Source organism: Ursus arctos, unplaced genomic scaffold (assembly GCF_023065955.2).
Source record: "Ursus arctos isolate Adak ecotype North America unplaced genomic scaffold, UrsArc2.0 scaffold_2, whole genome shotgun sequence".
Lineage (NCBI taxonomy): Eukaryota > Metazoa > Chordata > Mammalia > Carnivora > Ursidae > Ursus > Ursus arctos.
Genome location: NW_026622874.1, coordinates 27,563,055 through 27,588,526, shown reverse-complemented (window position 1 = coordinate 27,588,526; position 25,472 = coordinate 27,563,055). Strand labels below are relative to the sequence as shown.

The window sequence follows — 25,472 nt, the reverse complement described above, 5'->3', positions numbered from 1 at the left end:
GTCGCCCGGGTTTCAGCTCAGCTGCAACCTCCTTGGAGGGCCCCTGGCTGTGCGTCCAATTGAAAGTAGCACCCCCACCAGTCTCTATCCCACCACCCCTTCCGCTTCCTTCGCAGCCGTGACCCCTACGGAGCTTCATTTGTTCATTTTGGATGGTCCCTCCCGCTAGGACAGCAGCTCCCTGAGGACAGGGATCATGCCTGTCTTGTCGGCCACCATGCCCGAGGTCAGCACCGACGACCCACTGCCTTGAGTTGAATGAATCCCTTCCAGTAATGCGATTTGATAAGACGATTCTAGAGATTTTATGGAGAATTTACTCTTCGTGGGAAGGTCAAACGGGTCAGCTGAGAGAGAAGTACCACTGGCTTTAGGGCCTGAAGTGCCTTTCACCACTCTCTGCTTAAGGGCTTGTTCTGGAAAGCAACTGCTCAGAACAATGAAGGAAATGTGACTTTTTTTTTTCTTCTTTTTTCCCAGTTCACTCTGCTCCCGGCCTTTAAAAATTTGAAGGAAGGGGGTATGCCTTAGATACTGGTGAAAGACAGATGAAGCTGCTCCCTAAATGACTTCAAAACGTCAATAAAATTTCATGAAAGGAAAAAAAAGGAAGTGGTTAAAAAAAAAAAAAAGAGAGAACGTGACAAGAGAAGAAATACACAACTTCTTCCCTTAAAGACAGTGAGCTCCGAGCAAACTGCTAGGTTGACCGGAGGCGTGTGCCAGTTTTTATAATACCACGCAGAGTTCTCTAGTTACAACAGAAAAACCATGTTTGACTTGGCAAAGAAAGAAACAGATTTTTTTTCCCCTCTCCCCAAAGAATAGAGACCTCTACAGGAACAAGAGTTTCTGGTCTCTTTTCAGCTGATAAGCATGAAGGCGTGTGGGGCTGGCCATGCCTGAGGCTGGGAATGCGTGCTGATTTACCCACCGCAGCCCCAAAGTTTTCCCTCAAATTCCATGGGAAAGATGAGTGCTTTGTTTGGCGCACAGGAGCGAGCTGGCTGCACCGAAGTTTGGTTCTTAGTTGTTTGTCTGATTGATTTTAGTTTATGGCAGTCTAAGGAAAAGCGTTAGAGAGCTGGAGGAAAATGGGATACGACAATAAATTATCTTTGGGAAATAAAACAAATCTATGTGGGAGAAGAGAAAAGAAACGCGTGCCAGAGAGAAAAAAGATTCGCAGAGAAATGGTGCTGTAGGAAGTAGGATGAGGCACCGAGGTCACCAGAGGCCCCCCCCGCCCCCCCGGAACAGACGGCTGTCCTTACCTCTTCCGCGGTGACCATGGCGATCACGTTCGCTCCCTGCTCCCACACCATCTGCCAGAAGTCGTGGCACGTGTGTGGCAGGGGCCCCTGAGTGGCTATGTAGTGCCATTCTGCCCCACCAACCACCACCTGGAAACCAAGGAAAGCAAGGGTAAATGAACCCCGAATCCAGGACAGCACTGTCTGCTGACCAGGGGTCCATCTGTCTCTACCTGAAAACCTTGGGTAATATTTTTTAGGCCAAATGGGTTTGTGCCATTATCGAAAAGGCTGGTGACACATTCTCCCATGAAAATACTTTTTGCCACCCAAGCCTATTAAAATACACCGATTTTTTTGTCTGTAATTTACAGTAATTATATACAAACTAGTGAGTGTTAAAAACATGCACACACACACACACACAGCACATGACCCTATGGGTGTGTATAACCTAACAACACTTGTACTTACTATGTACAATGTACTCTGATCATTTCTATTCTTTCCTCCTATCTAGTCTATTTCCTTTAAAACACACACACACACACACACACACACACACACACACACACACACACACACACAGAGGTTCCTGATTACTAAATTGATTTCACAGCCCACTATTATATTGTGACCCACAGTCTGGGGCACAGTACTCTCCGGCATTCATTTACACGATAAAAAAAAAAAAAGTGTACCATGGAACAACATGCCTTTGGAAGCGATGTCTTTGCGCCCATGACCTGCTATGAACCGTGTCACAAACGCCCGTCGTTCCCGCAACTCCACGGCGCCATACACGGCACAGGTGTTACGAAGGTACTTACACCAACAATACATGATATCTGACTGTTAACTTCCCCCTTGTGCAGCACCACAGTATCCAAACCAACTTGGGAGTCATGAGATGATTCTAGATAATAAAAGTAGAGCCCCACGCAGCCAGGGGATCTTGGGAGGATAATTGTGCAGCTCTAGGTATTAGTGGCAGAGAATCCTGAGTAAGCGGTGCCCAAAGTGTTGAAGGTCCTGCTGTCAGGGTGAAATCGTGCCCTTCGGGGGTGTTCTGTGTTTCTTTCCATTCCGGTGCAAAGTCAGGCCTCCTCAGACGTCCACCAACGCAAATCTCAAGATAGTTCTTGGAGCATGAACTGATCATTGTTTGAAACTTTTTTCCCTCATTTACTTTATGAAACTATATACTAAACTCGATTCCAACAAAAACAATGTCAGTTATTGTCTCATTACACAAGACATGTTTAGGTCAAAGCTGGCAAGCAGAATCCATTTTCCAAGTACTGGTGGGAGATAACATTCATATATTGGCTGGCTGGCTAGGAGTTTCATTTATCTGTGGAATTGTGATTTTCAACATTAGCCTCTCTGGCACCCAACATATAGGAACCATAAATACTTCCAGAGTATGCGGCTGCCTGGGGCCTTTCAGCAAATTCCAAGTATTGACAGGAGAGCATTAAAAACTGCATTAAAAACGCAACGACCAACGCTACTGAGGTAGATTTTCACAGATGTGATGATTCTACCGCTGGAGCAAATCAGTCTCTGCTCTGTGTTAATAGCTGCTTGGAACCCAGGGAGAAAACACTGGCAAGATATACAACTCTACTCAAAAACGCAAGGACAAGTTCTTGCAAGCTCTATGGGTCTATTAAATGCACCCATGTCTAACCCGATCCACGAGATGAAATGTAAGCCTCGGAGAATATAGAGGAAGGGGACGCTTCTGTTAACGACACCCAATGGGCGCAGCTGATGCAGAGTGACAGCTCTTCCAGACAGCAGATGGAAAATGATGAAGGACATTTGGCCCAAAGAAGAAGACAGCACAGTATCGCCATGTCCTATTCCAAAGACATTCTACCAAGGGGCAGCTGTGCGATTTGCAGCTTTGTTTGATTCGTGATTTTGGTTATTATTTCATCATCTAAATTAAGCCCAGGAAATGTTTTATAGTTTTTATGGTTTTAGTTCTTACTCTCAAAAATGGGACTAAAATACTCAATATGATCCATAATAGTTACTCCTCCATATTTTTTGACAGTACTTTCTGGTACTTGAAAATATACGTGTAGTTATCTATGCTCTGTGTACAAAACCCCTACGTCCAACCACAGTATTCTTTTCCTATTCTGTCCTCCAACTATTACAAGGGATACACGCAGCAGACCTCTGGCTGGATTTTAGAAGCTCAAAGGGATCTACCAAAAATTCAGCTACAGGGGCGCCTGGGGGGCTCAGTCGTTAAGTGTCAGCCTTCAGCTCAGGGCGTGATCCCAGGGTCCTGGGATCGAACCCCACATTGGGCTCCCTGCTCCGCTGGGAGCCTGCTTCTTCCTCTCCCACTCCCCCTGCTTGTGCTTTCTCTCTCGCTGGCTGCCTCTCTGCCTGTCAAATAAATAAATAAAATCTTAAAAAAAAAAAAAATTCAGCTACAGTCGGAAAGTCCAATGAAGAAAAGGAATAACTCCCAACAAGGCCAGACACAGATTTCTAAGGTTATGATCATAAAAGACTATTAACATGAACTGTGTATTATTTAAAAACACTGTGCTGTAGGGGCGCCTGGGGGGCTCAGTCGTTAAGCGTCTGCCTTCGGCTCGGGGCCTGATCTCAGGGTCCTGGGATCCAGCCCCACATCGGGCTCCCTCCTTCGCTGGGAGCCTGCTGCTTCCTCTCCCACTCCCCCTGCTTGTGTTCCCTCTCTCTCTGGCTGTCTCTATCTCTGTCGAATAAATAAATAAAATCTTAAAAACCAAAACGAAACAACACACCCTGCTATAGTATCAGTATGTGAATAACTTCTCCCACTTTGGAGATCAGTGCACATACACTGACATTCTATTACTAGGAAGACTGAGGAAGGGAAGCCGTTTAGGAAACACTGAACCAGAGACACATGTATCTAGAACTCTAAATTCTAGCTGGGGGCGAGCTACGCTAATTTTAAAGTTGATGAAATACTGAGATATGAAGATCTGAGTATCCAAAATACTAGCAAAAATTTAATGATATTCACACACTGAATAACGCGGCCAATCTTGCAGAGTTCACTACCAACCACACCTTTATGGCTTGTGTTTCAGTACGTCCGCTCTCCTAAATAACATGCAAATTCGGGACTTCGGTGGGACAGCACGTAACCCGTGGCAGTACCAGGGAGAATCGGTAAGTTTCTGTGGCTCCTGAACATCCAAAAAGCTGCAATGACAGGAGAAACACGGTGCCTGCGACTTCCAAAGTCTCCACCGTGTGCCCATTACGAACCAAAGAGGACAATCCTGGGCTTTTCCTCGTGAGCGTTTAGGGAGTTCTAACAAAGAGAGAGGAAAAACTAAAATCCTCGGTGGGGAGCGGGCTGCAGAAATAGCTGACCTGGGGTTTTCCCGGAGGCTGCGAGGCTTGCTTCTCTCTGCAGTGATAGACATGCCCTTCCAGTTGGCTAAGACGCACGGGAGTTCAAAAACACTCCCTCGGGGGCTGGGGACGAGCCAAGATGCTCCCTCGGAGCCCTACGATTTTTTTCTCCCTGCATTTTTACCTCTAACCCAGCAGTCGTCCACGAGCCTCCCCAACACGCTCCCCTTCTCACCTTGATATGGGAGGCATTGATGTAACCTGTATTATTCTCTTTGGTCGGGATCAGCTCCACTCTGTTCTCCTCGTAGGGGACCACCTCGCGGATGCGGCTTCGCTCGGTGTTTTCGGGCAGAGCAGCGGTGCTGAAAATGCCATTCGCCTTCTTCTTTGGAATTTGCTCATATTCTGTGAACACCATTCCCTCTTCTAGCTTTTTCTTCAGGGTCCTGAACTGCAACAGAAATTAATCTTCAGCTCTCCGGATTACCTTACCCAAAAACTCCAATGAGTCAGATCCCTTGAAATATTTACAGTGATCGTGTTAATAAGTAGTTTCAAGAGCTACAACGAATGCTTGGTTATTTGGTCTCCTTATTCACCATACTGCTAGTTTCTCTGGCCCAATAACCCACTTCCTTCTCACTCACACTTTAGACAGAAGTGGTCAGTAAGGCCAGGCAAGAAGTGAAATTCAAAATCAATATTTTCGTTATTAACACCTCTGTTTAAAGTCCTAGTGATAAGAAGGACTAATTGCTCATCCCAATTATCCAAACATCCTTTTCTCCACTTCCAGAGCAGGTGTGGTTTTGGGGGGGTTTTTTTGAGCTAAATTTAAGATGATACTGGTCCACAGTTCCTATTTCTGAGGATGAGATCCTGTCTTTTATTTTCCCATGGCCAAATTACTAATTACAAACACATGGTATTCGCTGGATTACATGATTCCGCTAAAGTCCCTTCTAGAAAGGTTTAAACCTTTCTAATGCTTCATATATACTGGCAGAAGTCTCAAATGGAAATGTTACTAGCACTCTATTAAATTTACACATATTTCTTAACCGGACAGTAACTTCTAAGAACTAAAGGAATACCTTTCTTCACCTCTAAAACACTAGCAGGCAGCTTCTTCCCACTTTTCAAAACCAAAGTTCTCACCATGCATTTTCCTAACAATTATAAATCAGCCACGTTTTATAGCCAAACAAGGGGACGGTCTATTAAAAGAATTCTATAAATGTATGGGTAAGATAATCACTCCCTAAGAAAGGATAATGGTTTCCAAAATTCATAGAGGTTGAGAGCTACCGTAATGGCTTAACTTCCTCGTTTTGCAAGAATAGAAACAGGCCCAAAGAAATGGAGTGACTAGACCAAGGCCACGCAGCTTGTTAGGGGGCTGGTCCCGTGAGGCAGACGTCACTGCGCCAACTTGACTAAGGAACTGGAGATGCTGGAAAGAATCAATTTAATAGGGGCACCTGGGTGGCTCAGTCGTTAAGCATCTGCCTTTGGCTCAGGTCATGATCCCAGGGTCCTGGGATTGAGCCCTGCATCGGGCTCCCTGCTCGGTGGGAAGCCTGCTTCTCCCTCTCCCTCTCCCCTTGCTTGTGTTCCCTCCCTCGCTATCTCTGTCAAATAAATAAAATATTTAAAAAAAAAAGAATCAATTTAATACAATGCACACACCGAGTCTTGCTAATCTCAAATTGGAGAATTAATTCATCAAACAAACCTTAGTGCTGGCATGTCTGGGCAAGGAGCGAGCTCTGGAATCCCAAGAGCACAGGGACTGAACCACACGTTGGACCAGCGCAGCGCTTACCCTCTCGTCCATGGGAACTCGGGTGGCATCAGCTCGGCTCTCTTCCCGCCCCGGGACCCGGGCGACCGAGAGTCCGTTCAAGGCTGCCAGCATGAGCGGCCGCTTCTGCGCCTCCAGGCTTGCCATCTTCTGTTTCTCTAGATTCTTGCGGCAAGAAAAGGCATGTTCTCATTGTTTATTATGCGGGTAGAAGGCTGGAATGTGTTTTAATCTCCCCAAATCTGTAACTCCCCAGCCAAGGAATGCAGACAATCACCAGCAGTGGGGCAAATTCAGACACAGCCTTCCCATTATTCCCACTGTGCCTGCGGAAGCCAGTTCCTCGGGACCCTGAGCTTTTACCTAAAAATGGATGAATGAATGAACTAACGAATGCACAAGTAAGAACAAAGGCTCCGTGCAAAGACCCCCTTGCCACAGGGCTCCCTCAAAAAGAGAGAAAAAAAAAAAGCAAAACTGTGTACTAAGCAAGAGACTTCTGGAAGGTAAGGGCTGAAGGAAGTCAGGAAGAGGGAAAGAGAAACAGTGTCATGAACTATCTGATCCCGTCAGGGTGATGGACCTTTTACACAGATCAAATGATAAAAAACCTATAAACATTGTTTGTTGCATTGTTAAGAAATCCTGATACATAAACCATAAAGAAAAACCTTCCCCAGTGTCCGTTCTGAGGCACTGAGATAGAGGACGTCAATCCTACATGGAAGTTCTGGTCCCTGGGATATCAGCCCTGATATGAGGGCGGATGTGGGTTAGCAGACTGGCCCACACCAAAGTCTCTGGTCGTCTGACATGATCCGTGAGGCACTACCCTTCCTGCTGCATCCAGAAGGCCCCAAGGAATGGGCACCATGGCTCCCAATGACCACGGTGGGACATTACTGAATGGGACGCAGCTATGGGAGAATATGGATTTGGGGGCTGAGCAGCCCATTCCCGGAAAGGGCTGGAGGCCAACGCGTGGCCCTTGTTTGTGACATTTTCATTTCTTCCCCACCCTCACCTGCACCAACATTCTGAAACTGGATCAGTCAGAGTTCTGGTTGTTACGTCTACTGCCGAGCTTCCTGATGCCCCCCGAACAGACTGAGGTATGAAAGAAATCTCCTTTTACTCAGGCAAGCCAGTGAGAGCGCTTCCCCAAAACTGTTTTGCCTTAGAAGGCAGAAGAATCGCGGGACTTCCGAAAGCTTACAAGCAGCGGACCCTAACAGCATTTAAGATTTTGATCCTAACAGAAGCAAAACCACTCTGTAGAGTCCTTTGGCTGCCACAGGTGAGGGGGTCATCTTATCCCTGGTTTCTCTTCAAGCTTCAGGTATTTTTTTCCTGAGTCTATCATTTATAAGTTTACTCCCCCGAGAGGTGTGGTGATGGAGCCGTGGTGCTGGCAGAGGACAAAGAGTGGATTATTCCAAGAGTGGGGAGACGGGCGGGCAATACAACCCCACAGGCATCCCGTCAGCCTCTCAGTGTCACCTACAGTCAGAACGGAGCTCGGGCCTTTCTGAGTGATCGCCACCGACGAGATGCTTCATTGACAGGGCCGACCCAGCAGAGAAACTAAAGCAACATCTACCTCAGAGGAAGACAAACTGTGAGAAAGTGAGAAAAGTGCCGATTCACCTTCCACCAAAAGAATGGCCCTGGCTTCTCAATCCCAGGAGGATTCTGAAGATTCTGGATTTCAATTTTGGGGTTTTCGTTTGTTCCCTTTCTCTCTGCTGTTACCTCTTTTAACTGGGAACATTTCACTCCCTCTGCAAAATTCTGAGAAAAGCAATCATGTTGGAAAAAAATGTCCCTAAGGTCCTCCAAACAGTCTTTCTGCTTCCTTCCCACCTGTACCCTAAGGTGACACTAACAAGGCCTAAGGCAACAAGTAACTAACTTGTCTTTCTCAGGAAAGGATTACTAGTTATCTCGAGAACACCGAAACCCCAGTGAGAAACAATTTCTCTTAGTTCCTTCTCACTTATCCTATCAGCTTGTTACCAGACAAAAAATATAAATAACTCAAAAATCTGATTTGGCCTTTTCTCTTCCTGGCACCTGATTTCGGGTTCAGGGGCGACAAACAGTGACATTTCCTCAAGGCAGCAGCAGGAGCCGGAAGGAGGAGCTATCCCAACAGCAGGCCTGAATCATCCATCAAACAGACAAGTGGCTCCAAAATTACGGAGAGTTGCCCACAGGGGACATTCTCACCATACCTGTCCCCCTCCAGTTCCCCTTTGGTTCAATTTTCTCACTGTTTTCTTATCCTAGAGACGCCTGGACAGCCTTCTAACAAGCCAGGCACAAGCCGCCCGTGGTGGGGAGGGCAGAGGAGCGTCTGGGATACGGGAAGGGTGTGGGGGGATGTTCCTTCATAGAAAAGAGCAGATGGAGAACCACCCCAACCTTCAGAGCCACGGGCACTGTCACCACCTCACCGGCACAGCGGCTCAGGGAAGAACCTCCTAGTTCTTCTCTAAGGTCAAGACACCAGCCAAGGGCAGCAGTCCCTGAGCTCCTGAGTATACATCATTTGGGGGAAAAAAAAAAAATCAATGGAAAATGAAGTAGGGATGGGGTAACAATGTTCCTGAGCCACATACAATTAAGGGGTGAAATGAGTTATTCACTGTTATCCGTACGGATGGGGTGGGTGAGCACGTGGAAAAACAGTGGAAACTCCCTTACATCTCCGCGATGGTGCGTGAAGCTCTGTGTAGGGGGTCAGGGCCATGGCTTTGGATCCGGGGTTTTGCTGAACACAGGTAACAAGACGAGAGGACAGAGATGGCCAATATCAAATCAGAAGGGGAAACAGTGAGGCCGAATGCTTGGACTGATAGGTTCTTGAGCTGTGGTAAAGGAGCCTCTGGGGCCAAGACGTGCTGAAAATCTATTTCTACCAACACAGGACTTTTTCCAAGCTGGGGAAGTTCTCTCCCATGGCGCCACCTCCGTGTTTCATTCCATCCCCCAGCCAAATGGTTTTACTGGCCAGAGGCACAAGCACATCTTTCACAATTTCCCTCCAGGTCTGCAACAAGTGGAAAAAGTTAGGCCTCTACCAGATTCTTAGCACGACTCTACCCAGGGCCAAATCTGGGCTGTGGGGAACGTCCCGAAAACTTGTCTGAAGTAATAAAGTTGCTACGGATTAGATTCCTGAGCCCCAAAACGTGGCTTCCTTACAACTTTGGCCCCTAACTGTTCTCTTCAGCTTGATTACCCGCTGGGGTGCAGGAAGACTTATAAAGGGAGGGAGTCTACGAACCCCCTCAGAGCAAATTTTAACTTTGCAGCTCTCCTGGAGCTCCTAAGTACCAACCACCTCATGGTAGAGACGTGGTGCCTCAGAGGAGAAGTCAAGAAGGGCTTGATCAATTGTAATGAAATGGTTTTTTATTTTTTAAGGGAGTGGGAATTTCCAGAACAAGCGGCAATGGTAATCTGAAGTATTTTTTTTGAAGTAGCAACTACAGGGGCGCCTGGGTGGCTCAGTCAGTGAAACGTTTGACTCTTGGCTTCAGCTCAGGTCATGATCTCAGGGTCATGGGATCGCACTCAGCTCGAAGTCCGCTTAAGATTCTCTCCTTCTCCCTCTGCCCCTCCCCCGACTTGCTCTCTCTCTCTCTCTCTCTCTCTCAAATCAAATGAATAAATAAAATGTTATAGTAACAACTGCAATCCAGCTATTTTCTCATTAGGAGATAATTCACTTCGTGGGTCTGTGCGTGCACCTGTTACCTATACATTCTTGCTCTGACGATATACCTGGCCCCCCAGCTGGCACTTACCCTGAATAAGAGCTACTTATGTCTACTATCAGGCATCTTCAAATATTATAAGTGTGTGTAGATGCATGCACGTACTCACACGTACGTGTGTAAATTCTGATAGAATGAGCTTAACGGGGAACTGAAGCTCAATGGTGAACTTGCAAGTTTCCTGCGGTGTTCTTGGTTTGCGTTAAACATCTGTTGAAAGAAAATCTGCAAAGAAGGCTGGACACACCAGGGTCCAGTCAATATCGGTGAGCCATCCTGGCAGAGCTCTCCACACAGCGCTGCACTCTGACACTATCCAATGGGAGGGAACATGCTTTCCCCGAAAGAACGATCAAGGGATGCAGGAAGGAGAGCTCCTAGCAGGACATCTGACCCTGAATAAAGAGCATGATGCTGGCCTAGACTCCGTCTCGACAACCTGCCTGCAGCGTCCTAACCCCACGATAGCACTTGGTGCCAAGTATACCAACTAGGAGCCCTGAATGACGACGGAAGATTTAGCTGAGAGAGTAAAACACAAGATTTTGTAAAAGAAAAGTGCCTGTTGAAATGCCCACGGATTCTCGAACTCCCTAACACGTTCCCTGGATAAGCCCCACCTTCTCCAGTGCCCAGCACCCGTGTGCTTTCATACTCCAAGTCATGGCAAAGGCGCAGAGGGGGTGGAGGGGTAGACCCCGGCCTCGCAGAGCAGGACACTTACCCTGAGGGCCATCTCTCTCTCTACAATGCTGTCTTCCAGGGAGAACATCTCAGACACGGGCCTCTCCTTCACAGGCTCTTTTTTGACCCGCTCCTTCACGCTTGTCAGGTCGGGTTCAGAGATGGACGGACCGAGGGAAGGCCCAGCCCCAGCCAGCTGGTCGGCTCGGGAGACGCTGATAGCCTTGGCCGGCCCGTGTCTCAGGACCCTGGCCCTGGCCATGGCAGGAGGCAGGCTGACCTGGTCCTGCCTCAGCGCTCCATTGCTAACACTCTTCCTTGGGCCTGGGTACTCGGGTGGGGGTTTGTTTGGGATGCGGGCCAAGGCTGCCTGCAGCTGGGCACTGTACCCCAACTTCTCCCGGAGCATGGGGATCTGGGGCACCGACCCTGGGGCCTCCTCCTCCTCCTCCTCCTCGCTCTCACTGCTGTGGATCAGCATGGTGGCATCCGAGAAAGTCTTCTTGTGGTGGTAATGGGGAAGCTGGTGAGCCTCGTGGCTCCCCGGCACCTCCTCGGGGGGCCCCTGCTCCCGGAGTGTGTTTCGGCGAGCCATGGGGATATTGAGTGACTTCAAGGTCATGGCTTCCATGCCCCGCACCATGCTGCTCATCACCTCCAGGCTATGGCGCTTATTCACCGTGCCGTGGTGCTTGGCGGCCGTGAGCGGCTCGCTCACCTCCTGCAGAGACTGGTGCACCACCGGGGAGCTGTCCTCTTGGAAGGTCTTCACCGAGAGCTGCACCTTGCGGGTCACCAGGTCGGGGCTACTGCCGCTGACATACTTGTGGCGGTGGCTGGCGAGGTCCGGGGTGCTGGTGGCAGGGCGCGGCCGGGGGTAGGGGGGTGGGGGCCTGAAGAGATAGTTTTTGAGCATATGGGCCGTGTTGTAGGTCTGGGTGCCCTGGAGCTGCATGTTGGCCAACTCCGGCGTGCTCACCGTGTGCGAGATTGCACTTGCCCCCGGCTTGCTCGGCACCGTGCTGTTCTTTGGGTTTACCGGGTCAGACGGACTGACAAGTTTGCTACCGTAGCCTCCCTGTGGCCCATAGGGGGCAGTGTAGGGGTGTCGCTCCCGCATCTCGGGCTGGCTGTACACCAGGTCCTCTGGCTGGTTGTACGCATGCGTGTTGATGATGTTGAGGTTTCGCAGAGACTGGCTTTGGCTGTCCGTGTGCATGACCCCCCTCTTCATCTGCCGCATGACTGTCTCATAATCGGGGGTCGGCCGGTAAGACGGCACGATGATGGCGCTGTGCCGGTGGCTGGGGATGTAGTCAGCCCGCATGATGTCACTCCCCGGGATACTGAGGTTGGAGGACACGGGAGAAGCCTGGATGAACGTCTGGGAGCAGCTGAGGGAGTTGATGCTGTGCACACTGCACACGCTGCCATTGGTGACGGTGCCATTTAAATAATTTAAGTCCAGGCTGTTGTGGGAGTTTCGATACAGGGCTTCTTCATTCCCGTGGACAATGCTGTCTACAAGAAGCCAAACAAAGGCACATGAGCCTCCACACCATCCTGCTTCAATTAAGCTCATCCTCACACTTAGGGGCGTGAGTTTAGGAGTCAGTAAAAGTGAAATCCCGCGGTCTCCACCCACCTATTCCATGGAAACACTAGCAACTCTGGGGTGAGATGCCAACATACAGAAGAACGCCTGAAAGCATACTAAAAAGAGAAAGGGAATCTAATCAAAGAAAGCTATGCACATTTGGAACAGTTATCACCTGGGTCAGTTCTTGATTTCGCCACGAGCTTTGAAATCAGGCACCAACAATGGCCCTCCTGCTGGGTAAACCTGTCTTCTTGTTCAGGGTCCAGCAACAGAGGACTGGATATTTGGGCCAGGAAGTCAAGAACATTAATAGGGCAACAGATGTGACGTGACTGAGTACCTGCGGCTTTGTTCCTAACTGCAGTGGGAAAGGTCCCCTCACCCGAGGGACTGCTGAGCACTCATTACTACCCAAGACAAGCGATGCATCAGGACGTCAGCATGCATGGCTAGTTCTGATCAGCAACCAAAGGAGGACAAAATCACAATCAGGAGTTCTTTTAGCCACTGCCTGAAACTCTCTAGAACTGGTTTCATCACTGAGGTCAATTCACATTAAAATTAACAGTTTAAGGAGGTACCTAAAGAGATAAAAAGTAGATTTCTAACGTCGGGCCCATTCTAGGTGTCCAGGGTTCCTTTAACACGAACACACACAAACCCCCCCACCCCCCAGGAAGGCAACCTCTCGCTGAGACACTTCTCGCTGGGCAAAGCACATTCATTTTCACAATGGATTTAAGCACGAGCCAAGTCGAGGAAGACAAGGCAGAAAGGCAACCAAAACACGCCCACCAACCAGAAAAGGTGACTAAAAACACTCAGCTGCCTGACCAGTACGGTCATAGACCAGATGAGATGAGCTGGGGAACAAAGCCCAGCAAAACACGGAGACAAAGGGGTCTCCCTTCTCCACCTCTAGTGGGGCTAGGCGCTTTCCCACAGAAGTAGGGCAACTTTGCTAGTCTGCTTATAAAAAATAGTGTTTTATTAAGTAGTCTTGATTATCCAAGTTTCCATACTCACACTCTGACAGCACAGAGAGATTCAAAATAGCCAGCATGCGACAGCACAGAATTATCCACCTAACATATTGTCAACATCCAAGTTTAATATCATTTCTTTTTGAGATGCAGCTCGTGTAATGATGAAGAGCTCTGGCTCAAGAGTCACGATACCAATTTTCCTCTCCAAGCTCGTCCAAGAGCCCTCCTGTACCCCACTTGCTGTATCTGTAAAATGGAATAATAGTACCCTATCTCGTGGGTTTATTTTGAGGATTAAATGAAACAATACGTTGCAAGTGCTTAGGGAGAGGAATTGGTTTTTCAACGTTAATTGTGATTATTATAATCATTATTAAAGGAATGGATTTTTCTCACACATGTTGCATGGGAGTGCTTGGGGAGGAAAAGAGGAAGAAAACAGGTTTACTCTGAGGCAAGACCAAGTGTGCAGACAACGGGCAGGCGATGTGAACAAGAGGAGTTGAGATGATTTGTGCCTTTCTTTCAAGTAGTCTGGATGCCTGTATTCTCTGTCACCATGGAAGCCCAGCTGACTGTTGGTACAAGCTTTCCGACAGGGGCAGTCAGGGTGAAGAGTATTCCATTGGGCTTACTGTCCCTCTCTCTCCTCCAAGCCCACCTACCAGGGGCAGGAGAAAAGGAACTTGCCCTCTGCCTTCTCCTAACTCCCTTGGCAGCCAATTCTGGAAAAATGTTCCTCTCGGGGGCAAATGACATTCCATGCCTTCATAAATCAAAGCTGCTACCTGCTGTCATTCAGACAATGACAAAGTCAAAACAAAAGTATCACTGTCGTCTAAAAAAAAAAAAAACCATCTTTACTGCTTTCAGGTACTCAACTTTTCGTCTTAGGAAGGCAAAATGGCAAGCCCCAGTTACCTTGTGAAGTGTGCGTTTCCGAGTAGTGTTCCCCACATTGGACGTGCATGGGAGGCAAGATGTACGGCTGCTGCCGGGGCTGAAAGAGAGAACATGACAAAGGTGGGAAGGCCCCGGCACAAGGGGCCGTGGACGCTCGCTCGCAGGGAACCCACCCATCACTCGCCCACACCTGCGGGAAAGCACGGTGTGGCTGCTCGGCCTGCCCGCCCTTTACCCATCCCTCTTCCGCTCATCTGTAGCCCCGTCTCCTAAGTTTAGGACTGGAGAGACAGGAAAGGGAGGAATAGGGAGGCTGGTTCAAGGTGGCAGAGATAAAGAGGCTACAATGGACATATCATCTATTTCCTGATACACTTGCAAAATTCCCAGTGCCTTTTGGAGGAATAATTCAGAACAGGGGTATTATTCTGTTCTATCTAAGGAATAATGAGAATCTGGGGGAACTCTCTTTCATTCTATTCAAAGTTGGCTGTACCTATGACCCTTGTTCATAGCACCACATCGACCTCTAATAGGGACAGGGGGAGTGTCAAGCTGGGTCCACTTGCAAACTTATGTAAGAATCTGAAAGCTGATCTACAACAATAAGTGTGTAGTTCTCAAGCCCACTTATGGACCCTCCCATTGTAGAACCCAATGTGGAAAGGCCTTGCACGGAATCCAGTTCAACCATCTACCCCCCTACATCCTCCCTTCAGTGAAGAATCTTTTCCAAGAGATTCTTAAAGATGGCCATTTAGCCTCAATCTGATTAACTTCCTGCTGTAGGCAAGGGTAAACTTTCAGAGGAAAAAAAAATGCTTAGACAGGTTCAATATTTGGTGAGTCAGCAAAAGAAATATGATTAGTTGCTAATGTGATCTCGAGCAAGACATTGAACCTGAGTAGATCTCAGCTTCTTGTCAATCAAATCAGGCCTCTCCCCCCCGCCCCCCACAAATAATACCCATTTTATTTATATATTGGTATTCCAGGAGAGAACTTGTTTCAAGAAAAAGCTTTGATACTAAAAAAAAATCTTTTAAAAACTTTAACCTTGTAAACCACTGAAACAGGGTATCTTATATTTCCATTTGATTATTTTGAAAGTAGCCTTATAGTTACTGGTTTAAATGTTACTGCTCCAAGAAAGAAGTTGAGATCAAGCCAAAAAACCCAGAGCCAGCAGGGGTCACACTTTCTCAGGATCCTTCAGTCAAAGAAGCGCACTCTCCATTTGAAGCTGGGTAAATCACTCAGATCTACCATTCCCTCTGCCACAAATAATGCTTAAGCATCGAAAGGGCAAATAAGGTGATGAAGACAAGGAATCCAAAAATTAAAGAGTCAGGAGAGAAGAAAGAACGAACTGAAATTAATCTAAGAAATGAGTTAATGGTACCAAAGAAAAGATGCTGTTATCAGTATCGGCTTTTCTAAGTATCCCCAAATCTCTCTTTGGCTGGTTTTTGAATTACAATTTTAAAATATTTTTCCTCTTCTTGGTAACACATAATTCAACTCAGTTTTTCCAGAGTGGGACAGCCAGTTTTGAGGCTTGAAACATACAAACAAACAAAAACAGTGGGGAGAGATTCAGACGCAGTAACAGAAACGCATGGTAAGGCACAGTTGGCTCACTGTCTTCTCTCACTCTTATTTTTTTAAAAAATCCAATAAGTAAGTGATTGTTTATGAACTGGCGTAAGTGTACAGCAAAGGACAAAACAGCAAATCCTCCAAATACCATTTCAGGATATATCTGTTCCATATAATATATATAGTCCATATATGTAACGCCTATTATTCTCTTTCTTTCCAGACCTGCTAATACAAAAACAAGTGAGATGCCATAACATAGCAGCAGAAGGGCAAGAAAAAAACAGCAGTCCTGCTTATCAGCAAGGAAGCCAAAAAGAGACAATGCCGCTTATCCCAGGGAACTCCTGGTGAAACGGTTTAAGCCTAAAGGGTACAGGAAAGAGGGAAGCCTTGAATTTGGCTTCCTGCAGACTGTCTTCATCCAGATAAAATGGGAAAGCCTCTTTATCTTCTCTAGATAAGGAAGATGAGATCCAATCACAAGACAACCTTACAATACTTTGCCCCCCATGGTGTTTCACAGACATAATGAAGACATGTGGTCTCTGAAGAAAAAAGTAAAAATAATATTCACAAAGGAGAAGTATAAAAGAACCAGTGCCATTACCAAATCTATTAATGCCACAAGGGAAAAGCCCAAAGTGACCCTCTATATCTCCACTTGTGAGATATGATGCATGATAGCAAGATTAAGAATATTCACGTGGGGACTCAGGAACGTGATGACATAATGGTGCAACTCTAGAATTCTAAGAGTTCATCGTCTATGCATTTTCCAGAAAAGAAATCCTCAAAACTTTCCTTTTAAAAGACAAGTTAAAGATGTGCTATTGGGTATATACATTGTGTATGAGGAAAAATTCAATTTTATTCTATCGTCTCGAAGGAAATGCTCATCTAGGAAATTATAAAGGTCACATGTTTATTTTTGATTTTGTGTCAGACTTCACAACCTAAAACATAAGAATTATGACTTAAGTAGATATTTTAAAGGAAGCGAACTCTCCTGCATCTTTCTATGATATTATCCTTAAGTCATCCTCAAAACACAGCCTAAGATACAACGTATGTATTGAAATTAGAGTTGTGTTTCCTTATTTAAAAGAGGAGCAGGTTTTTAAAAAACTGTTAGAAAAGTAGATCAATTCAGTAGCCCAATTTTGTTGATCTTAGAATTAGAAGATGTGCAATTAATTTTCCCCACTGAGCACCCTGCCAAAGACCATCAATGAAACTCAGTCAATTTTGGTTCATTTAAAAAGCATTTTCTTTTTCTTTCCTTTTCTTTCTTCTTTTAGAGAGGGAAAGGGGAAGGAGGGTGGGGAGGGGCAAGAGGGAGAAGAAGAGAAAGAATTTTAAGCAGATTGCACACCCAGCACAGAGCCCGATGCGGGGCTCAATCGCACAACTCTAAAACTGTGACCTGAGCCCGAGAGTCAGGTGCTTAACCAACCGAGCCACCCAGGCGCCCCTAAAAAGCATTTTCTGTTTAGTTTATTAAGCTCCATCTATGGGCAGTGAATACAAAAGAATTTGTGGAGCTTGTAACTGAAGACACGTCTGTATGTAACAACCAGGAACAGGGAGTGATAAAACCCAGATGAGCAGATGGACAAAAATACACACAACACGTTGCACGCTGAAGGAACATGGTCTCATTGGCCCTGAGACTTACTCTTGATGGGTGAACCTTGAGCCACACTTGAAGAAGTGATGGCCATGGGTGGGCACATAGATGTCCCACATGATGGAACACGAATGGGACATGGACATTCATCACACCTGCTCGGGAGACTGATGCTCTTCTGTGTTCTCATCAGATCTCACCTGGTCACAATGCCCTAGGCATGGCCCCTCTCCAATTAGCAACAAAAGGACACTCCATCCCCAACAGTCAGACCACTTGATTACTGAAGACTTTATACATACCAGAGAGGATCGGCTCCAGGTGGGCTGGCGTCTGATGGGGGGTGGAGAATTTGATTGTCTACATGAAAAGTTAAAAAAAAAAAAGAGAATGGTCTTTTATTTATCAGATAGAAGATGACCAGAGAAACAAGAGAGGGGGGAAAAGGGGGAAAACAGATGCGATGAGTAAATAATTTACAGCAAAATGTAAACATTTATTTCGGAATGATGAGCTCACAAAAAATTTTGATTTCCTTTTTATTCTTTTATTTTCAGAATGTTTGGAGCATATGATCCTTAGGTAATAAGTTTCATACGGAAGAATAAGGCTTATTTCCAAAGAAAGATTATGAGGGAAAAAGCAAGAATGAAAAATATCACTATTATTACATGGATTTTTAAAAAATTATATTCTTTGTATCTTTGTGTATGTATAAAATCTTTCATAATGAAAAACAAGTAGAAAAAATATTTTTCTAAAATGCTGCCAAATGAAATCCAAAATGGATTAAATATGTTTGAATAAGACCATATAAAGGTCTCTTTGAATTAAGATAATACAAATTTGACAAGTATTTATCTAATCAGATCCTTTCCAGACTGAGAAGGAAAGTGAATTTTTTTAAATACAGAGATAAGAATGTGTGGGGACTAAGAGTATTATCAAATTCTGGAGCGTTGAAATCAAAGGTGCCTTTGAGAAATGGGTCCCAAATTCCCGAGCAACACTTTCCCTAGACTTCGGTGAAATCATAAAAAGACAAAAACAAACGAAAAACCCAGGACATGTAGAGTTGTCCATAAAGTTAGAATTCTTCCATTTAAAGCACTCCCGTTAGTCTGATAGCTCATCTTTCCTACCCTTTTACGTCTTTTCTTTTATGAAGCGATGGAAACAATATAGTAATGTTGGATATTTTTTAACTGGCCAAATAAGACCTCCAATTTTTCTTCTCAAGTCAAGAAACACGGGAACCACTCCCTGGAGCTCTATGGGAAGATGAGGAGCAGTAGCTCCGTGAGTAAAATGTAAAAATAAGAATAAAAATCAATGACAGTCTTTTAGAGGTCAGGGTGTGGAGACCTCTAGAGAAGGATGCTGTTAAGATGATGCTAGATTCCTAAAACTCCAGGGCGTTATCCCAGGCCTTACTGCAGCCTGCGCTGAGATTCCGGCTTTACTGTGTATATGGGGTATATGTGTGTGTATATATTAGAGAGTCCTGGTTCTTATCAGATAAGAGGTTAAGAACCTCTCACACCTGGTTAGGAATCGGGAGAAGCACAGTTATTCCAGAAGTAAAAAAAAGCACGGTTTTTCCAGAAGTAAAAAAAAATTCCACAATTTTCTTAATTTTCACTCTAATGCAGGACGTTCACTAATACTAGAAGACCGCGAGATAAAAAGAGTTGTAAAAATACAAGAACATTTTATGATAAATCCACTTGCTGAGCAATGGTCAAGCCAGAAGACCACCGTAAAATTCACTTCTCGGAACAGCTTTATTTTAATTCAGCCTCCAGAAGTCAACCACAGAACTCCTGTGAATGTCAGAGACACCCCCACAAATCAAAGACCACAGCAGAGCAGACCCACAGAGAGGTGATCTATAGGGGATGTGTTCAAAAGAAGGGCACGTGTGCGTGTGCATGCGTGTGTGCGCACGCCCGTAGCCACGGCTGTCTGATCTGCCACTCCCCGATCGCTGTCCCTCTAAATTTACATTTGCCGACTTTGCTGGCAGACCTGACCCTATCGCCTCTCCTCTCAGACTCCAACGGTGACCGACGGCAATGACTGGCTGGAAAGAGCCTCCATCGTGTAGAGAAGAAAGTCTGTGAGGACGGGAGGCTCTGGTTCTAAGGTAGCCGCAATTTGCAGCAGGAACTGCTCTGGGACGACACTCTCACACTCTTGGATGTGTCCACTGGGAGAATGGAAAAGCAGTCCCTCTCTTGCACTGATAGCCCCGAATTCTTTGAAACACAATTAAGCACCTTGGGTGCCCCAACTGCCGAACGTTCTCTGCTGAGGAAAACGTCTTTTGAAGGCAACCAAAATAAAGGCAATGATAGCGTGAGGCCCAGCGACGCCACATCCAAGGTCAGGTCACATTTAAGTTCCCGTATCAGACTCCCCTTTTCGTCTTTATTTCCAAATTAAATTTAAAACACGCACATGGACTCATGACATCTATTAGTGTCTTCCAAGTCTTCCTGTAATTACCCTGGCCTCTCATTTACAGGCAGATGACATGACCCAGAAGCACACGCAGGGTTAGCCAACTGTGTAAGAGAAACAGGGCCGAGGATGACAGAAGCTTCTTTTCTTTCAAGTTGGCTTGCCACTCTGTTACACACTTCTGACCCTACTCTGCATCTGACACGAAGGGGCACCCTGGCAAATTGGGAACGGCTCGGCTCCTCCGAACTCCTAGCGGAGGCTGGAAAGGCACTAATGTGGGCCGACCCATCCAGGTAGTCGAGCAGGCACAGTCAATTTGTGAATTATTTTCGCTCCAGGCACATGCACCACGCCAGACACTCTCCATCATTAAAGTTCTTTCACTCCTGCCTGGATTCTGCTTATTCCTTTAGCTTCCGCGAGGAAGGAGGGAAGAGGGCGAAAGGAAAAAGCAGTCTAAGCAGTCTACAACATCCCTACAGCGCATGACTGGAACGTGAGCAAGCCACCGAGCGAGGGGGGTGGACGACACGTTTTACTTACTCAGTGCAGATTTTGTTCTGTTTGTAAAACTTGTGCCGTGTAGCAAACAACCGAGAAATGTACTTGGCATTTTCAATATCGTCCTTGGAAAAGAAGAGACAGGGGAAAAAAATAAACATGTGTTTGACTATAGATGGATTTCCCGAGGATTCTCCGGAACAGGGCCATCTCCCTTCCTCCCACCAGGCCAAGCACAAAACAGCACCCTGAGCCGCAAACCCACGTGCTGAAATCCTACAGTGGGCGTGGCTAGGAAGGCCACCCGAGGATGCAGACAATCCGTCAGTTACAAGTATCCTCTATGATCAGGGCACTGGGCTTACACCGATGAGCCGGTGTGTCTTCACAGGGCTCCAACCCAACGGATTTAATATAAATGAACGAATGAAGACAGAGCCTGGAAGGAACACGGAGCATCGCCCAGAGGCAGTGAGGTGCACGGCTCGCTTGGGTCTCAAGGGGGCGCTCAACAGAAGGGGCATCACTCCGTTTACATCAGGCGAGGCTTGGGCTGTGCTGGGGAAGGAAATCCAGGTCAGCCAGCAAAAGAAAGTGCCGGGCAATAGCATCGAGGGGTTACTGGATGCGGGCTGCAACCTGAGCACTGAGGAACGCGGCACGCCAGACATGTGATCCACCACAAACCCAGCAGGTGCAGGAACCCAAATCCCAGAGTCCAAACCCAGCTTGGAAACCTGGCGTTTTGAACAGGAAATTGCCACCACGACCTGGAAATGAGTCATGATAGCACTGGGCGGGGCCTGGGCAGTTGTCGGTTTAAGAGAATATTCATTCTCTCACCATATGGAGAGCAAGGAAAGGATAGAGGGGGTGGAGAAATCAAAGGGCAAGCTGCCTGTCAGCCGCCGCCGTCTTCCCGTTGGGCTTACCGTGTGAAAGAGGGCAGTCTCTTCTTTGTTGATGAGCTCCACTAGAATAGTAGACTTGTTGTGAGTGACGTTCCCGATATCGTTCCACCTGGTCAAGAGATAGGCAACTGGGTTTGCCAACGATGTTCCGTGCAGTCACGCATCCGCTCAGGGTGGTCGTCTGCTACTGGTGAGTCTCACTGGACAAAGTACGATTGAACTCTAGTGCTGAAAGCTAAATATTCCTTCTCTCCAAGCAAAAAGGTAAAACACAACACGTGGCGACTTAAATACCTAAAAATGCTGTAAACATATATCTGGGTACTGCAGTTCGTGAAGTACGGTTTCCTTTACGACTAGTGATGAGGGAAATGTTCAAGGATCTTCTGCCTTGTTTTTCACGTTTCCAAACTGCAAAGAATTTCCCATGATCCCTGCTTTTAATGATGGAGGAGCATATTTCAAAGTCACGTGTTTCCAGGAATCAAGGCCAAAGAAGCCACATAGATTCTGTGTTGCAGTGTAGGCTATGGATGGATTATGCCACCAAGAAGAAGTGCCCAGGGAGTATCTAATGTGCCTACATTTTTGTGACCTACACACACACATGCACAAATTTCCTTCCCTTTCCTCATGCAGACCTTAGCTAAAATGAGACACACGAAATAACCACCAAACAGGGGAAGGTAAGCTACTGTTTCCCATCCTACTTGGAGCCAGTCTTGAAGCATCTCTTACTACTGCCTGCCTCACTCTTTGCCCCAGTCTGTAACTCCCTGCCCACTGCCTCTTCATGCCAACATTACACTTCCCTTCCCTCTACTTAGAGGATTCCTTTAAAACTCAGCTCAGAAGTCGCCTTCTCTCTCTTCCTCGTCCCCAACCACCGACATGGCAGGAAAGAATCTGGTATAGCCCTCTGTACCAGGGCACCGCATGGTATGACAACTGTTTACTTCTGTGACTAGATCCCTAACTGGGGCAAACGAGACCACAGGCCCCATGCCTAGAGATCCCGCTTTCTTCATCTCTGCCCTCCATGCACTGAACCAAGTATCTGGCATGCAGCATGCAATAAATGTTCGCTGAAAAAATTAAAAGTCATGACATTGCCGCCCATCTGTGGAGAGTATCATTTCTTTATGAACTCCCGAAGGTAGACAAGGCAGCTATTTTTGTTCCTACTTTACAGAGTAGACGACTCAGGCACAAATGCGGACAGGACTCAGCCATGTTCACTCTGCGCATCGGGGATGCAGGAGTTCTATACCTGGGGCTTCCAGGCTTTCCTCCAGTCACCCTTCCATTACCAGCTGTGTACACAGACGTCTGCCGGGGCCATACTCTCTACAGGTGCTCTGCCCAGCTGTCTGCTAACAATTCCATCACATTACATCGACACGGACTCATAGCTACATGTTCCCCCGTGAGGGTCTCTAGAGATAAGAGATTTGGTTTCCTCAGGCTCCAATCCTTCAAATCAACTGCTAGAACTCTGGATCCACTCCTCACTCCACAACACGACTTCACCTAGGGACATTCTATCATGACACTATGGCAGAAGTCAATCCCCATCCTGTACGGGTTTCAAGATAAGTGCCGAAGAGGTCTGGAAGCAGTTCCTAAGGAACTGAACCAAACCATGAGTGGCTTACCATCAGCAAAGTTTCTTCTATTTAACCTCCATAGCTGGAACGCCAGATTTGTCTACTCTTCCAGCCTCAAGGAGAAAATGAAGCACTGATTTAGCTATGGAGAACTGTGTGGGACAAAATGCCTGGGCACCTTGAAGTGGGCATAAAAATGTACAACTCTGCACAATTTAGGTATTTTATTCGATTACTTTATGATTTGTTGTAGGTATACGGTACTGTGGACTGAGTATGCCCAAAAGTAAAAAAGTTTATTCTGCCAGCCACAAAGATCTCTCTCCCCACTCCTGCTTTAATAATGTCTCCATTCAAAGAGTACGAGAAAAATCCATGGACAAAAATAATGGCAGGGTGGAGACCTAGCGGGGGAAAGAGCCAATGAGGAAGCTGTTGGTGGGGCACCATCTGCAAAATGACCTGCACCAACTGCTGATCCGGAGACTACACAGCTAGGCAAGATCCACTTCCAGAAGGTGGACCTGGCTTTGCCTCTAAGAGCGGTCTTTGATTATCTGTACTAGGTGCACAGCTCTGCCTGTCAGATGCACACACAGGAAAGCTGTTCTAAGAAGAAACGGTCGGCCGTACTGCCCTCGTAAATGAAAGCGAGCACTCAGTGTTTGAGATCCGTGACACCATGGTGACAACTACGGGCACCGGTGCCCGCACGCTCACTGACACGTAATGGAGGAGACACTTCGCCAAATCCCTGTAGTGGTTCTCCTATGTTCAATGGAGAAGAGGGTTTAAAATGCAAAATAATGCCCATCACCCAATTATCCCTCCCAATAAATAAATAAATACGCAAATAAATATGCAAAATAATAAAAAGTACCCAAGTCCTTTAATTCATTGCTTCTCAAAACGTATTTTGACAAATATAAAATGTTATGTATTTAATATAAAAATTAGTCCACACTCTTCTAGCACATGTGGTTAGGCAGAGGGTGATGGAAAATGGGAAGAAACCAGTCCGGATATAATGATGGTCATGGAGAATATGGGGAAAGGTAAACAGCAGGACTGACTGGATAGTCAGCTTCCAAGCAGACTCAGAGTTTAGCACCACTCTTCTGGCTCAGCAGGGTTCCATAGCACCTTCCCTGGAGTCAAGCGGGAAGAAAGAGTTTCCCCCATCCCCCACCCCCCAAACAGGCCTCCAGGAAAAGTGAGATGCATTTCTCCAGTAACTGCTCAAATCTCACAGAGGGCTGGTCTTATCTGAGTTGAGAAAAGCTCAACTCTGACCCACAGTCTGGCTCTTCGCTCATTGGGATCACGGTCATCCTCAGTGGGCTTTTCCAGAGCCCCTCAAAGGGGAAAAAGGAAAAGGGAAAAAGAGAAAAATAAGACTACCTGTATATTACTGCTTGTCTTCCAATTCTGTTTCTCACGAAAATCCCCATAAAGAAAATGCCCAGATGGACACTGTTTCCATGATTGTCCTGCGTAAGATCAACAGAAGAGCGGTGTGACCACACAAATCACGAGGGCGCTGGCAGAGCCAAGCCCCCGGGCTGCGGCCCACCCAGGGGGGGCGCCCCGTTTCCTGCCCACGGATGCATGAACCACAGCAGCGTCAGGGCAGCAAGTAACTCCGTCCTGAAGGAAGCCACCCCGCTGCACACTCCCGTGGACTATATACACACATATATATTTTTTGTTTTATCTCAATTTGTCACAACACATTTACCATCCAAGACAGTTTTAAAATTTTCTGATTTGTTGGCAGTTACGATTTTCTCTTTCATGAACATCTGTATCTTTTCACTTTGGCTTTTTTAAATCAAAATCGTACACGTCCACACTTGGATTATGTATGCCGCCGTATACGTGTGGCCGTACGTGTCTGCAGTTTGCAGGACTGAGTATATCCTTTGGTGCCTGTTTAAAAGAGGCCAACAGCAGACCTGGCCCCACCATTTCCTCTCCCCAGAGGCACTGACTGCCACTACCTAATGCCCTGGTGAGTGTCTATGTGCACCCACTGGGCTTGGTCTTTTGATTTACAACCTCATGGTCCTCGGTCCTGGGATCCTTTCTCAAATTTCCTCTGTTCACTTCTTCTGGAACTCCCACTATTCAGATGTTGGACATCCTGGGCTGGCCTTCTAATTTTAGCTCCCACCTCCCACATTCCATAACTTCGTGTTTTATATTGTAACCTATTATCTTTTCCATTTCTGATATCATGTTTTTAATTTCTGAAAGGCTTTTTTTTTTTTTCTGAATGTTCTTTTTTTTTTTTTTAAGATTTTATTTATTTATTTGACAGAGAGCGAGCGAGAGAACACAAGCAGGGGGAGCAGCAGGGAGAGGG

General features: G+C 46.6%; 1 protein-coding gene across 3 annotated transcripts in view; it reads right to left on the bottom strand.

The window, feature by feature from the left end:
* Window positions 1-25,472, bottom strand: part of PTPN14 (protein tyrosine phosphatase non-receptor type 14) — a 172,058-nt gene that overhangs the window by 16,341 nt on the left and 130,245 nt on the right. For all 3 annotated transcript variants that reach the window (XM_026509139.4, XM_048225480.2, XM_048225481.2), the window contains exons 8-16: window positions 24,509-24,597; window positions 21,522-21,609; window positions 20,632-20,714; window positions 17,925-17,982; window positions 14,412-14,490; window positions 10,945-12,425; window positions 6,460-6,603; window positions 4,867-5,085; window positions 1,275-1,403 (exon numbers count right to left, since the gene is read on the bottom strand). In XM_026509139.4, the coding sequence (XP_026364924.2) occupies window positions 1,275-1,403; window positions 4,867-5,085; window positions 6,460-6,603; window positions 10,945-12,425; window positions 14,412-14,490; window positions 17,925-17,982; window positions 20,632-20,714; window positions 21,522-21,609; window positions 24,509-24,597 (2,370 nt within the window). The remainder of the gene's footprint in view (window positions 1-1,274; window positions 1,404-4,866; window positions 5,086-6,459; window positions 6,604-10,944; window positions 12,426-14,411; window positions 14,491-17,924; window positions 17,983-20,631; window positions 20,715-21,521; window positions 21,610-24,508; window positions 24,598-25,472) is intronic.